The sequence below is a fragment of the Mastacembelus armatus genome, chromosome 17, assembly GCF_900324485.2.
Source record: "Mastacembelus armatus chromosome 17, fMasArm1.2, whole genome shotgun sequence".
NCBI classification, from domain to species: domain Eukaryota; kingdom Metazoa; phylum Chordata; class Actinopteri; order Synbranchiformes; family Mastacembelidae; genus Mastacembelus; species Mastacembelus armatus.
The window spans coordinates 21,880,405-21,896,936 of NC_046649.1; the positions used below are offsets into that span (position 1 = coordinate 21,880,405).

Sequence of the window (16,532 nt, forward strand, 5' to 3'; positions counted from 1 at the left end):
GTCAGCATCAGATGTGCAGTCACTGTTTTAAGTGGTCAAAATGTAACTCCTTTACTAGTTCTGTACTCAGCTTCACTTCATTAAAATAAAATACAGCGGTGAGTAGATACAGGAGAGTAATCCTACATGTGTGCAAGACATTAAAACAACAGGCACAGTCTACAATGTATAGCATGGTGCACCATGAGTTTCATTCACATTTTCGTGATGCATGTAATTCATGTGTTAAACACCACACACACATTTCCATTGAAAGTGTGATCTAAAGTTTGTATTAAACATGTCTTAAACTTGTTTATACCTGTAGTCGGCCTGTCATCTTTCCCTCTTTCATCTCCATTAAGCTTTAATACTGACACGTCCATATTATGTTGCTGATTCCAAGTTTCAAATGAATTATTTTGTTAAATATTTCATAGTCATTTATCAAATTTTATTTGGTATTATTCAAGAAAAAATGTTCACCGAGTGCTAAAACATGATAACACATTTTACAGAGGATATTCTGCACAGATGTGAATGCAGGTGTGGCCATTTGGTGTTCCTTGGACACAAAAAGTTTCAAAACCACTGGTGCATAGTAATGACCAGTTGCTTCTAACAAAGTGATTTCTTTCTTCCGTTCATGATCTAGTCTAGAGTAAACTCAGGATTTTCTCATCACGCGGCAGAGTTGCAACATCCTTCCTGGAACAAAGCTAAGCTAAGCAAAGCTTAAATCAAACTGACATTAAACAATGACAGCAAGCAAGAGAGCATCTACACGCTGGCCAACAAAAACAGCTCCAGAGACATGACAGGGGAGAGTGTGTGTCTGTGACACGAAGAAATCTGAGATTGTATATGAGCCTGCAAATTGGATTCAGAGCATTCGACTGGGCCGTTTCCTATGCCACTGTGCATACATGCAAGCACACACCACCTGTACACACATGGGGCAAGAATATGCAACTTGACACCCAGTCAACTAGCTGTCTCTCACTATCACACAGAAAAACAGCATTAAACAAGACAGACTCACAGTACAAGACCGCACAGACCGATACAGCTGTTGAAGTCACCGTGAGGGCAGTCGGGCAGAAAGAGCGGATGGTGTGTGTTCGAGTCTGTATGTGTGTGTGTGAGCTGAGGAGGGCAGCTGGCCTTCAGCAGGTCATTAATACTGACCAACACCATCCTGCAGTGACCTTCACCACCTGGCCTGTCCACACTAAAACACACTGTCAGACAGGTGCAGCTCCACTTTGACAGATGTTTTCTGATATTCTGACAGAGCTCATGGTATGTTAAACACTTCTGTGGAAGACCCCGCGTACAAAATAACAAAACGTTTAAGTTTGGTGGCACCTAGCAGGGCCAACAAAGCACCCACAAAGACCAACTGCACTGGAAGACATGACGGGCCACAGCTAACACAATACAACGGCAGCAGTTAAATAAAATCAGCGATTCAGCAAATCAAACAGCTCCCTTATTGACTTCAACTGATCAGAATTCAACATGTGGAGCTGACCAAATGGTCATTGACGGGACCAGATTAGTGTTAACTGTGCTCAACAAACCGCAAAAACTGCATTTGATGGTGGAACACATGTAGACTGACAGCAGCCAACGGGTCTGGTCGTCTGTTGGCTGGCTGGTCAGGGTCCTTAAACCTCTCCTAGAGAAATCAACCCTTCATCTTTTATGCTGTGGGGACCCCACAGCTGGTTCACACCAACAAAAATCACCTGAATGATGCCTGTGGACCATGATATGCTGTTATATATATTTTATTTATTTAAGAAAACTCTGGCCAAGTGAACCTCTCTGACCTTGGCAACGTTCGATGCGTCTACAACCATATGCACCGTTTGTGAATTATGTTATTTACTGTATCAACATTATGTTGTTTCATTGTGTCGTTGTAGATTTATGGTGCAGGTTCTTCACTTTTTAACCTCTTTGCTGAGGGCCAGGGGGAGTGATAGACCTGGGTCGGGCTCTGGAATAGATCTAGGCCACTCAGACAGGCTTCCACAGAGCTTAGGGCTGATGGGTAGTCTGAGGGTGAGACTGCCTGTAAATCTCCGAACGCCGGAGAGCTGAAGATGACAGATGTTCACTACATGTCAGGACATGAAGTAAAACCAGAGATAGAAGCGCTGTCATAATGTGTATTTCTTAGGAGCAGAGGTTGGCATATAATTAACAGGTGGCTCGCTGGTCTGTCGATACTCATGTCCATGACCTGTATAGAGAATCATGAGGAAACACTGCACACTTTTCTATTGAGTGTAGACTGGATCCTAATTTGGTTACCAACAGTATCATAGCTAAAAATATGTGATGTCAACCATCAGGACAAATACACAAAGCAATAAATTATACCAGAAGTCAAAAGTGCTGTTTTAATGTGGTGCAAAGAAGAGGTTCATTGTGTGTGTGTGTGTGTGTGTGTGTGTGTGTGTGTGTGTGTGTGTGTGTGTGTGTATTAATCCATTAACATGTAACAACTGGAGTGCCAAGGCAGGTAATAGTTTAACTCAATGGTGGTCACCCGTGGTGAAAAATGTGGTTATTTAACGTTTATAATTTGTCGACCAGTTAGGATCATATACAAGTTCAACATGCTCTTACTTGTTCTTGTCTCATCAGCCAGTGGTCCACCATGGGGTGATTGGCGCTGAGTGAGGACCGGGCTGTTTCTCTCTGAAACTCTCTCTGACTGGCCCAGGTGCCAGCATCCCGCGGCAGACTGCGGTATGTGTCCATACCTTTACCCTGCACAGACGTATAGACAGAGTGTTCGATCCCAGTTCCATAATGTAATCGACAATATGGTTAGTTCTCTTTGAGTAGATATTTCTTTTCTTATTTATGGGAAAGTGGGACTGGGGATGATTTGCAAATTTTAAACATACACTAATAACTTTCAGGAAATGCTTTTATCCCCTTAATGGATATATAGAAGCCTTTAGCACATCTATGTAAAAATGACCATTGAAATCTAATAATTTTTATATTAGTGCATTTTTGGCTGTTGGCTCTGTTGCTTCCCGGCCCCTCACCTTCCTCTCCAGGCTGTTGGTGCCGGAGGAGTGGCGAGCTTTGAGGAAGCCGGCGGTGGTGGACCAGCGGGTTGGGTTCTTCCGTGACGGCTGCTCTTCGGTTTGGACCCGTGACTCACCACTGACAAACGGCCCATTGACAGTCATCAGAGCAGGGTCGCTGCTGCGCCGCACATGGAGGGGCATATCTGAGAGAAAAGGGGAAAACAGTGGAGGTGGTAAAGAAGGGCTTCATCAAAAGAAAGTGCTTTATTGGCATTTAAAATATAAAAAAAAAAACATACTCTCTGCTGCATCTGATAAGACTTAAGACAAAGATTATTATGTTCCAGCATGATTGATGTGAACATACTGGAACAAATCACCAGTAGGAATAATAAAGGTAATTAAACGTCATTAATCATTAGATCCCATTATCATCCTATTGTGATTTAATCAGACCTAAGCACTGAAAGTCCAACCAAGCAGTTCCAGTTTCTACTTTGCTGCCAGTGCACCCCTGAGCAGCAGACTGTGTGGGAACAACAATATGAAGAAGAGCCTATTGAGAAACACCCGGACGAGTGGACGCCTTCCATTAAAACTCTTCACTCTGTTTGAAAGTGTCAGTGTGTGGGAAGTGGGAAAGGTCGGAAAACAACTCCAACAAGGGCAGTGTGCAAACAACACCACAGCCTGCACGTGTAAGACAAAGGGTGGTGACATTAGAAAATCTCCCACTTTTGAGACACACACATGAAACAGTGGATGAATCAACAACTGAACTGGTTAAAAAGGTGAAACCTCTTCTCCAGATGACCGTGCAAACTGACCCGTTCCCATGTTCCCCTTCTGCTGCTCGTATATCATCGCATTATTTGGAAGCTAGTGTGTGTGTGTGTGTGTGTTTGTGTCTGGTCTGTCCAAAGAGAGCAGTGTGCGTCTGAGTCAGCAGTTTAGATTTTGTGTGTGTTGTGAGAATAAGTCCAGGACGGGATTAATTGCCCATCTGTTTGTGTGCGTTAGTTATGAATCGGTACGTCGTGTTTGGTAACAGCTCAGCTGAGAGCAACAGCATTTGTTTAGAATCTGAAAGCGTGTTTGCGTGTTGTGTGTGTATACACTCATGTACTTGGCTGACTGTTGTTGTTGTTGGGTCACCCGGGGCGTGGGACCTAAACTGTTCTGAGCTGTGGGAGGCAGCGGCGCTCTGGGAAATGGAGTTCAAGAGAGGGACAGAGTGCAGGCTGTGCTGACAGGTCTTAAGGCCACATACACAACTCCAACTCCCAGGAGGCATTAGGGCACAAGACCACATTTCAAGTATCGTTTCCTAACCCGACACCATCTGCTAATACTACACTGCTACTAAACGCTTGTGTCTAATTGGCTGGAAGATTTCTATTAAAATTGTACAACAGGGAGCGTCAAATGCAGTTTATCAAAGCTCAATGGTTCTAAATTAGTTTATGCTTAATTGAAACTGTAGGTAATCTGATAGATAACTAACAGGACCTCTGTTTTGTTAGCTGTTAACACCCCACTACAGTTTTCTGTAATAGTACTACTTAGAAACACCAATATTTTATTAAATTTGGGGGAAAAAATACAATAAAAATTCAATAAGACTTTCAATTTTAATACGTTTTTTTCTATTGTTGATTCCCACTGTGACCCACATTTTGTCCCCACATATTAATTGGAAATAACAACACTACACCATTTGAAGCACAAAATAAAAGACTGAATTCACTGTATCTTAAAGATAAAATATACAATTACGAACTTTAAGTATGATTTTCTCCAAAAAACTTAATTAAGTCAACTGTTCAACTTTATTACACATCATACTTTAATCAGCATTTTGTCATCAGCAGAAGTTTTAAGATGAATAACCAGAGAAAACCAACATCAAGCATTTGTGAAGTTAAATTAAGAGCTCAGTCTAACAAGCTTATTCACTTTTCTTTTTAGTTTGTGGGGCAAACAAGAAAACTGGCAAAGAGCCACAGTACAGCGCCTCTAATCTCGCCCAATGTAAACCCATGATTGAAAGCTATCCTAATTATGTGTTCATGAAAAAAATAAATAAAAAAATTATTAACTTCCTTCTCTGCCATAGCAGACATTTCTCTTAAAACCCATTAAAATTCAGCTGACGAGGTTCGATGATGTAAATTAATCAGGGTTAGACTTTATAATGAAGATGGTTAAATAGGACGTAACTGGCAGGTGTGATTATTCCCAAGATTTCCATTTTTTGTCACAGAATCATATTATGCATCTCGCCCGGAAATCCAATTAGGACTCCAGTGACCTGCCTCTGCAAACTGTGTGTTTGTGTGTGTGTGTGTGTGTGTGTAACTGAGCTAGAGACAGACAAAGTGATTTTCGTGGCGGCTGTGTCAATCAACGCCAGTTCACAGGTCATTAACAGATAAGCCACACTCTGACCAGTGGGGCATATTTTAGAGCTAATTAAAGATTGCAATAATAAAACACTGGAGTATGTGTGAGTTGGAAGGTCTGTTAAGCAAGAAAAGGTAGGAGGAAACAAATAAACTGTTCATGACAGGCATTTATCAAAGTTATTACATGTAGAGTTACACCTAAGGATGCTCCATAGAACCAAGTTAGAAATAAAAGAAGATTATTTTCTGTAAGTGAAGTGACTCAACTCCTACAGACACCAACCTGTACAGCAGGAATAACCTTTAGCAAAATGCACAAAAACTGAATTTTGTTCGCTTGCTGCAAAAGCTGTCAATTTAGGTAGACATTAGCACTATGCGCATGAAAAGAAATGGAGTGAAAAGCATGTCCACTCAGCTCAGAACAGCACTTTTCAAGTGCAACCTTTAAGAGTAGCTCTCAAGTGATCGAGTGATTTCTCACGTGCCGTATGTGCAGAGAGGAACAGCCAATCACGTGTGAGGATGTAGCCTATTTTTTGCTCCACCACTCATTCTTTGAAAAAGGAAAAATAATTTCGACTAATGCATTATTATAAAGTATCCTTCGACCATACAAAAAAAAAAAAAAAACGGGAAGAAATGATAGAAAATTGGACAAAATGGAAACTAAAGCATTTTGGAAAGGTCTGCTGCTGGTAAAAGAGGCAGATCAGAAAGAAAAAAAAAAAACTAATAAGGAGAATTTATAGTACAGACAAAAGACGGACAGAGCCTGCTAACAAAACCACTGCCAGCTTCAAATGATCAACAAACCTGATCTGAATGAGACATATTGCTTTTAAATTATATATTTTCCATCATGATCTAGGACACAACAAGTCTTAACCAGCTTAAGACTTTTGTTTTCGTAAGAAAATTGTTGCATCAAGAGAAATAGAATATGTATTTGTTTGTTTGCAGGTTGAAGTCAAAACATTCACTTTACGGAGAACCATAAATATTCAAGAAGGAGGAGAGAGCGACAGTGAGGCCGTCTATCTGTGTGTGCTTCTGCTTATGGTTGTGTGCAAAAGGTTTTGCTTGATCTGAATTGACAAATCACCTACAAGAGTCAGTTTCCCATCCAAACTCACAGTAATTACAGTAGAAGTGACTTGGCTGGCAAAACTGCAGAGGTGGACGGGCTCAGCATCACATTTGATTTAGGAGGCAGCGAATAGAACCAATTAGCCACTTTGGCTGGGGATCAAATGGCTATCTGTCCCTGAAAAAAAAGGGCTTCCTGTCCAATTAACAGAATTTATGGACGGGGCCAAGGTACCGCTGGGCTGTGATAAGGTAATTTGTCGGGTTCGCTGTATAATGCTGAAGTTGCTAATATTTGACACCAATGAAGACAACACACTGGTAATTTAAGAGGAATGTAAGAGGAACTGAATCAATTTTTAATCATCTGTAAAGTAACTGTTGTAGTTGCTTATTATATCTTTAAATAATGGCCCCTCTAGCCAGATACAAGCCCAGGATTTGGCCACATGTGTGCCTGAGTTTCCCTCCAGTGTCGGGACTTACTGGTGCGCAGGGCGGAGGGTGTGACCTCAATCTCGCTGGCAGCCTGGTAGGGTTGAAATGCTGAGGCTCCGCTGCCGGCACTAAGGTCCGCAGCAAACAGGTCGGGGCTCTGGGTCCCCGTGGAGCTGGCGCTGGTGCCGTCACCTCCATGATGCGGTTCCTGCTCATCATATATGGCTATCAGCTGGGGAGGGGGGAACAACAAAGGAGACGGCACAAGAGGTCAGATGTTGGGACACATATTGCTTTGTGCTCCTGCAAAGAGGGAATAGGGGAATAAGGACAAGGACAATGAGAAGGAAGCAGAAAACTCTGAAAGGTTAAGCTTTGTGTTACATACACCTCTCTCCAGGTAAAGTGTTTTCATGAAGTAGTAAGTTGTGGTTAAACCATCTCTTCAACATGGTTCTCTCTTTATTTGAGACTATGTGTAAGTGAGTTTCATATAATCTGTAATCATGTCAAAAAGTGGCATAAAAGAGAAAGAGAGCCTAAAAAGTGCTTTGGTCACTGTTTCTGTCCAAACTTTCATCACTGTTATTATTTCACCTGCTCATGGGGAAGCAGGTCCAACACATAATGTTAATGAGAGAGTTGGGCAACTAAATCAAAGGCAAATGACAATAATCATCAACAGCAACTGGCCCAGACTGGACCTGGAATCCAACTTGAGCCAGTCCATTGTGAAATTACTACAATGATTTGAAAGACAGTGCATTAACAGCAGTAGTTGTCTTGACATCGGTGCACACACAAAAGAATGTGTCGTGCTAAAAGCTTAAAATGCATGAAGCCTGCACCCACAGCACAGTCCAAAGAAGCATGGGGGTGATTTATGACACTGAGGTGCTCATTACATCCAATCATACTCCATCTTCACTCAAAATGCTTCCCTGCTTTCCCTCCACACTTTCTGTTCAAAGCCCTTCTCCCTCACAGATATGATTAATTCCAGCCTCTACTGAGTCACTTTATTAGATTAAAGATGAGACTCACGCTGTCCCCCTGTGACTCCCAGCAGGCCCAGATGTGTGTTCAGCAGGCTTCAGTTAGGCCGAGGACAAAGTGAAAAATCCATCCAACATTTGTCAATTTAGAGGAAATGATCTAACTGTCCCTCATGGTGAGTTCTGCCATAGAGGCACGACTGTGATGTGTGTATTCAGAAGTCTACATCCCTGACCCACAACCATGTAAACCATGTAAAAAAAAAAAAAAAAAAAAAGTTCAACGAAAATGTTCAGACATCTTCAAGATAACAAGGTAGTTCATTCAGGTTTACTGTCATCATCCTGACCAAAAAAATAAAGAAAGAAAGAAAATCCTTCTTGACCAAACACCCTGAGGTAAGAAACTACAGATGAAAACAGACTCAGACAATATTTTCACTTGGAACGTGGGAAAAAAAAAAAAAAAATCACAATGTGTGAAAAATACATCTTTTTGATGTCTCCTTTGAAACTCGCACACGCTTTAATTTCATTTTCCATCTCTGTCCTGTGAGTCTCGTAATTTTACAGTGGTGCAATACAGAATCACTGGAGTGCTCCGCTGAGACCGCACTGTGTGGGATTTCCTCAGCAGCATTCATAACACACAATCAATGAGCGAATAGCAGCACATTCAACTCCTGAAAAACCAAGTATAAAACTTATAAAACTCCTTTAGCTACAGCACCGAAAGACATTACTTCTTCTCTACTGTCAAAACAAACATCGTCTTCTTCTCTCGTCTTACTCAAACTTAGCCAGAACTTAAAATCAAGAAGGACTGAAACAAATGCGAGACAGAGAGAGAACGGGATGGTGAAACGCTCGTGCTTCTATTGTTGCAATGATACTACTATAAAATCTAATGTTTAGCATGTATTTTTAACATGTTGCATATATTTTTACATGTAAAAGTATGAGAACTACTGCACAGAAGCCTGTATGTTACATCTCAACAGCAGTTTGCAGTAAAGCTTAATATTTTAAGGGCATTCACTCTTAAAAAAAAAAAAAAAAAAAAAACGCAACAGGTTCAATAGAACACACTTCAATAAACATGGACACTACTACATATACAAAGAAATATGCCCAAATGTACAGAGATGCATTCACACACACACACACACACACACACAATTACATTTATAGACACAGAAACACCCACACAATCCATTAAAACACACACACTTGGACCATTCAAATCCAACTTCCAGTTTTCCAGCACATTAAACCTTCCTTTCAGCCACATTTAGTCTGTGAGCTGTGGCGTTTTATAGCAGGCTGGACAGGCTGCCTGGTGAGAGAAGCAGGCTCTAGAGGGCAGGCAGGCAGGCACACACACACACACACACACACACACACACACACACACACACACACACACACAGACAGGCACAGACACACTCACTTACAGACCTCAATACTTGTTTTTCCCATTAGCCCCTTTACATAAATATGCACACATTTATTTCAAATTAGAGCAGCCTGGGGCTAATGTGTACACACAGTAATGGCAGTAATAAAGGTCAAAGGGCTGCATGGGAGAGTGAAAGTGTGTGTGCACATGAAAGTGAAAGACATGTAGGGAGAGTGTGTGCGAAATAACGAATGAGGAAGCGAAAGTAAGTAACAGAGTGTGGGTAAAGGAGTCAGAACAAGGGGATGTAAAAGAGATGGGAGGAAAACTGTGTGTGTGTGTGTGTGTGTGTGTGTGTGTGTGTGTGTGTGTGTACTAAGTGGGACACATGGGACAAGGCAGCAAGCTGTGTCTCTGTGATTCTGGGTTTTATGCGTACACATCTATATAAAACTTCCTGTGTGTAGCAGAGTCCTCCACTCTTCCCTCATTAAAGCTCTATTCAGCCAGAACTGCTGAGTCAGCAGACTCTCTCCCTCCAGATCCCCTCAGGACACCACAGAAGAAGAACTACCCAGCCACATGTGCTTTTTACAACCCATGTGGTTGTTATTACATACATAATCAGCTCAGCTGCAGGACGTGCACTATGAAAGCATCCAGGACTCCAGTGCTACGCCAGTCTGAGCGGTCGAAATAACCAGCGATAATCAATGCTAGAATAGAAGCAGGGCGGTCGATGTAATGTGGTTAACGCAAAACGTCCCAGTGCAACAAAAGTCCAGTTACATTTTAATTGCTGTTAAAATATCCTAAAGTTGCATTTATCACACCATTACTTTTCTATAACACTAAACTCTCATTCTACTGGAAAAGCCGTGTTTGCCCACAGAGATCTCAGAAGTTTCATATCATCCAATTATTTCAAACCAGAAATCATGCGTATCATCTGTTTTCTAAATTGTACTGTATGTACTCTAGTTTACAATAATACACTGTACCCACATGAGCGCACGGCAATAAAGAACTCGTGATAACACAAATGCTGGTTGAAGTTGAAAAAGTAATTAAGGGTAAAGAAGTTGGTCCAAATGTTCCAAGTGTGATTGTCTGATGAAAGAAAAATGATTCTTCCAGAACATCTGAGTCACCAAACACTAAACAGATAACATTATAGAGCTGTCAGGATCTAATATAGTGTAATCTGTCTTTCTAGGAGGCATAAAAGAGACATAATTAGGTTTCAGGGCATTTACAAACAGTGTCACCATTACATCGTCTGTCCAGATGTGAGAATTGATCCTCTCAGTATCAGTGTCACGATTAAAGAAAACATGTTGTTGAGTTGCTAGTTTGTACTATATGTTTAATGTGATCAACTGTGTGATCAGCTGAGACAAATTCAGGTTGTCTGCAAGTTTAAAACACTGAAATGAAACCGTTTTTTGGTTTTTTTAAGGGTTCGTTAATGTCACATTCAATTTATTTACTTATTTATATTTTTCCACCTTTCGGTTAAAAGAAAAGGCTTTGGCTAAACATTAAAGAAACATACATGAAACGTAAACAAGCACAACATCAGTTTTAGCGTGCGTTTCCTTTTTCTAATCGACGTGAGAGAGAACGTCTGAGTGGAAACGGCTCTGACTGACAGCCGCTCCCTGCAGACTTGACGCCGATTGTGTTCGGCGTTTTGTCGAGTGGGTTGTGTGTCTCTGAGCTCTGAAACGGCCTCAAGTCACAGCTAGTTGCTGAGGTTTGTTGACAAGCCCTGACCCCACCCACAGGAGAACTGCTGCCACCCATCATCAGACACACATTCTCAGAAAAAGGTGACAGCCAATCAGCAGGGTTGGCCTTCCCCCAGGAACACAGAGGATGTGTACACAGGGCGATGGGTGTTGATTGCTGTGTGAAACTGTGAATAAGAGCCAGAAGGTGCACATAATACAAAAACAATACACAGAAACCATCTTGCTTTTGACATTAAACTTTTACACCATAAAACGGCTGCAAAAAGATAAAAGTTTGAGAAGTTATTATCACTAAGATCATATCATATTCTAAACACGATGAAAGACCAATACATTTGGCAGTTTTGACCACAGCTTGAATTAAAGACATAATATAAACATGTACAGTGTGTGTGTGTGTGTGTGTGTGTGTGTGTGTGTGTGCAAAGCTCTTCTCTCAACTTGAGTCCACTTGTGCACACACACACACACACACACACACACACACACACACATCACTCTAAAACTGAAATAAATACATAAATAAATAAATAAATAAATAAAGCTATAATTGAAAAGTAAATTACAATGGAAAGTGTGAGTCAGTCCACTTTACAGCAGTCATTCTAGCCCATAAATCATCATCATCATCATAACTGTGGCTAGAACAATGCGCTGGCAGCCAAGCCAGAGTGGGAACTGGAGGTCTCTCAAAGGAGAATTAGTCCTTACGGGCCTGTGTTGAATTCAACAAGACACAGTCACTTGCTTGCACCACATGAGCAATCGCCCAGTTTTATTTCATCAGAAATCTGGTGCAACTGTCCAAAAACTATGTTTGCCTACCAACTCCAAAATATAAACCTTTCCAAGTTGCTACGACCATTTGATTTATTCACTCGTCACATAAAGTATTTTCAAGTCATTGCAGTTTCATAAAGACATTAGAGCTTTTCTCTGCCTCTCTATGTGCTTTAATGTGATTTATTAAATCCAAGCAAACAAACTGATTATGTGAACTGATGAAAAATTGGTTTTTTTGTGTCATTTTTTTTGTCATTGTAAATGAACGTTGATTCGTCTAATTAAAGTGACAACTGATAAATTGTTTGAGCTAAAAAAAAAAAAAATAGAAGTAACGAAAAATGCCCATCAAATGCTTTTAAAGGGTTGTGATTTAATCTACTGGACACTGTCATTATGTAAAATTATGACTGGAGTGTATGAATTTTATAGTTCGACATATTTAAAGTCAAAGGTGCTTAACTCACGGTCCCATTTTCAACACAATTGATTTTCAATCACTTTAATGTAAATCTTTAAAACTGAGAAGCTCGCTTTAAAAGGAAACTGTGACAGCTGTAAAAGTCTATAAAAAACTATTGACTAGTTGATCATGACAGTTTAATCGTCACTGTCAAACACTAAAAATGTACTTTTTTTGGTTTAGTATATGACCCAACACACTGCGCTGGTACTCGACTCTCAGTACTTTATTACATGGACTAGGTAAAGTCAGACATGACTGACCTACATTATATTTAATCCACCATCTACAAAACAAAATCGATAAAAAATTTTTAACAAGATATCCGGCAGAAGCCTGGCCACTGTGTCTTATCTGCATTGTTGACGTTGTATTGTTCATGCTTTAACCACTGGAGTCAGTAACTGGGAAGAATAATGAGATGCATGAGTCTGTGCTTTGATGCATCTGGAGAGAGCAGGGATGAATGTGAATGAACTGACGGGTCTGTAGGTGTTGAATCTAATTGGACCGACCACTGGATTAATTTCTTTGACATATTTTTTGCATTTAGGTCAGTGGTACTGAACATAAAAGAACCTTGTGCTTAATATGCTGCTTCTTAAATTTCACTTGATATTACACATTTTCTTTTAATCATCTCTAATAGCCTTTTCCTAGACCTGCTCCTATTAGAAATTGAGGTGTTTCCCTAGTCAGGAGCCTTGGGCTGTCTGAGAACCATCAGGCTATACAGACAAGAAATACTCAACCTGACTGTAGTTTTAGATTCATCTGCCAACAATAACTATTACTTACTTCTTTATTTAGCTCCTACTTAATGTGTAGCAGGTGGAAAGCGTCCGATACTGGATATTTAGAGTTTATTATTACACCATGTGTGTCCGTATCTCCACATAATGGTCTGTTCTTCATCTGGTTTGGCTGGGTTTACTAATGACAGCCAATACATTTCTTTTGACCTATTTCCATTGGTGACTGGTGTTTTCAACACTTAATCAATATGCAGACAGACATTCCATGTCTGACCAGAGAAATGCTGGAAACTGAGAACTTAATAAAACATTAAAAAGTAACAACAAAAGATTGATGGTTATTCCAGACGAAGTCCTAGAAATGCAGAAAATGTGTGTATCACACCAGTAATTTCAACAATATCTATGCACCAATCTCACCGCGACAAATTCCTTTTCCTGTATTATACTTAGCAAAGAAAGCCCAGTCATCCAGACCTGGCTTTTCTAAACCAGGGGCATGCCAGGGAATGAAAGGGCAAAAAGTAAAGCTGTCAGCAAAAAAGGAGGGAAGTAACCACTTTAACTTTCGCCTACACAGCTGTGAAATCCAAGACACATCACCCCAAGTCTCCTCTTAGGTCGAGACACTGCAGCCTGGAACATTTTGCTGTGCTTTATGCCGCAGCCACTGTGGAGAAAAGTGAGAGGTTGCAACAGGCCTTTTTCCCCAAAAGCGACACTCATCAAATCCCCCAACACGAGTCCGCTGCAGCCAAAAACCAGTGACCAATGTTACTCCTGGGTCAACATACCCACATTGTTCATGTGAGGAGTTTAGTTTCCAGAAAGCTCAAAAGATAAAAGATGGCTGGTTACTCAGTACTTGATAATACTTAGCAGACAGGTTTCCCCACATTTAAGGATTCTGAAAGACAAACTTCAGGTCACATTATCGTGTTTTACCTTGAGCCACTTGAGGAGAATGATTCATTAGGTAAAGTGGGCCGTAAAGATGGTGTTTGAAAGCTGTGACAAGAGTTATAGTCACATGGTTTCCACTAAATGAGTAATGAATACATCTGGAGCAAAACCAATTCATTGAGGCCACAGAGGAAGAGGGGAGGTGTTTTCTCCTCCTCCATACGTCCACTTTGATTTGTTACCTGAGAGGTTACAGGAAAGTTTTCTTCATAATATTTCCCACATATGGGAGTTGGTGGATAGCTGAGAAAATCAGGCTGCACAGTAACAAATGGAAAAAAATAACCGCGACTCCAATTGGGCCACTGTAATAAGATTCAAATATGTAGGGACAGGAAAGTGAGTCTTACTCTCTCATGTATCAGAAATTTCCACACATAGATGTTAGAGTTGTTTTAACAATGTGAACCTTTGAAATAAAACAAACTCCACTGGTAAAAAAAGCAGCAGCATTACTTCAAAGAACAACATCCAGAGTATTTAATGAACCAAGTCATTTACTGATCATGAAAGACGCATCAGGATTTGTCAGGGCAGAACAGCAAAGCAACTGACCAATCGAATGGTTTGTTTTTTTTTTTTCGGTGATAAATCAAAGTACACGACAACGTCTGAATAAACTTAATTTAAATTGAATTTCTTAGAAAAAAAAAACAAAAAGGCAGTGTTTTCCTGGTTTGGTTTGAAAGACCAGGACTGGCCTGCACAGAGTCGTGACCTCAACCCTAGAGTCACTAAAGGGATGAACTGGAATATCGAGGATTCAAGAGGAAAATCAAGGCGCTAGAGGAGTCGTGCTGTTAGAAACCCCTCTTATCTAAATTTATAAATTCTGTTAGAATCACAACTGACATCTGAGTCAACTTCGCTCTTCATCTCCCACATTAACACACACGCAGTTTGACTTGCCCTGCCCCGTTCCTACACTCCGACACGCAATAAAATTTACGAGCTGTTCGGGCAGTGACTTCTGAAGGGATTTTGTCACTTTGCTCCCTCACAGTCACCACGTGCACAGTCATATCTACAAATTTCAGACACACTCGTTTAAAACTTGGCATGTACATGTAGATCTTTTAAACAAACAAAATGAAAAAAAAAACAAAAAAAAAACAAACAGCTTGCAAAAGATTTTTGTGGAATAATCCTGTAGAGTATGATTCTGTTTGGGTCAACATTGGGTCAAAAACCTACCCTGAACATTGCATTTTCATTTTCACAATCCACTGCCCTTCTCTTGTTTACCAACTCAAAAACAACATAACTTCAAGTTTCCAGCATGAAATAGTGGAAAGTTCAATTGGTGAAACTTCCATAGACTTTCAAATGAGATTTATATCATGTAATGCTGTTTCATGAGCTTTTATGGAAAAGTGTTAATCTGAGCAGCAAAAGCCAAAGGGAAGGCGGTTTGGACGAGGGACAAATGGGGCTAAGATTAGCTGAGGCTGGTGGAGGAGCAGTGCAACCCCAAACTCCCACAGAGACCGTTGGAGTGAGCGAAGGCAGAACACGCTGCGACCTTGGCCTCGTATAGAAGAAGAAGAAGGAGGAGGAGGAGGAGGACAGATATCAAATGTAGAAGAAGTGACACTGGTCAGGTGTGAGTGCACCTTGACGCTTCACTACTAAAACACCGTCTTTACTCCTTCCTTCACTCAGTTTGTCCCTCAAAACACAAACGGACATAAAACACACAACAATTACGTCCAAGCAAACACAGATTTAGGATTACATTGTAATCACGTTCAGGACAATCTAAATCATTTTGGAACAAGTCCATCCAGCATAATGACCCGCTATCCATTTCAGATTAATTCTCCCAATAGAAAACATGTGGGGGGAAAGCACGGGGCTGTCGGAGCCAAAGCCAAACTAACAAATGAATATGGCAATCAGGGGGAGCGTGGAGCAAGTGAGGGAGGAAGACGGCGAGGCACTGAAAGTGATTCCTTCTCTAAAATGAGAGGAGTGCTGAGTGGTGACTATTACTCCTGCAGAGATGCTGCTCTTGTTACACCAGTTTTTACTTCGACGTTTACTAGTGGAGCTTTGGCTCCACGCCTGGGAGCGACAGTTAAAGTTCAAAAGAAATGACGGAGCTGATGCAAAGAGAGTTCTCGCATGTGTCTCTCCCACTGAGGAGTTTAAATTCAAGACTGAGGTCAGGACTTAAAGCTGAATTTTAATTTTTCCTGTTTTTACCTTTCATTTGTGAAATTGGTTTGAATTAGCCAAGATAGTTAAACTGCTGATTCGTGATACTGCAGCTTTAAAATGCACAGATGTGGAGTGCTGACAGTCCTCCAGCTGGGTGAAAAGTGCGTTTAATTCAAGCTGGTGAAAGCTGATAGATGTGAGTGCAGCACAGAAAAGACACTGGAGCACCACACTCTCTCACACTCACACACACACACACAGACTATTATGGCCAAATGACTGATATTACACTG

The 16,532-nt window shown here is 40.8% G+C and overlaps 1 protein-coding gene across 6 annotated transcripts in view; it reads right to left on the minus strand.

The window, feature by feature from the left end:
• pard3ab (par-3 family cell polarity regulator alpha, b) overlaps positions 1-16,532 on the minus strand; it is a 191,031-nt gene that overhangs the window by 116,881 nt on the left and 57,618 nt on the right. For all 6 annotated transcript variants that reach the window (XM_026313169.1, XM_026313171.1, XM_026313168.1 and 3 more), the window contains exons 3-5: positions 7,016-7,199; positions 3,051-3,238; positions 2,620-2,763 (exon numbers count right to left, since the gene is read on the minus strand). In XM_026313169.1, the coding sequence (XP_026168954.1) occupies positions 2,620-2,763; positions 3,051-3,238; positions 7,016-7,199 (516 nt within the window). The remainder of the gene's footprint in view (positions 1-2,619; positions 2,764-3,050; positions 3,239-7,015; positions 7,200-16,532) is intronic.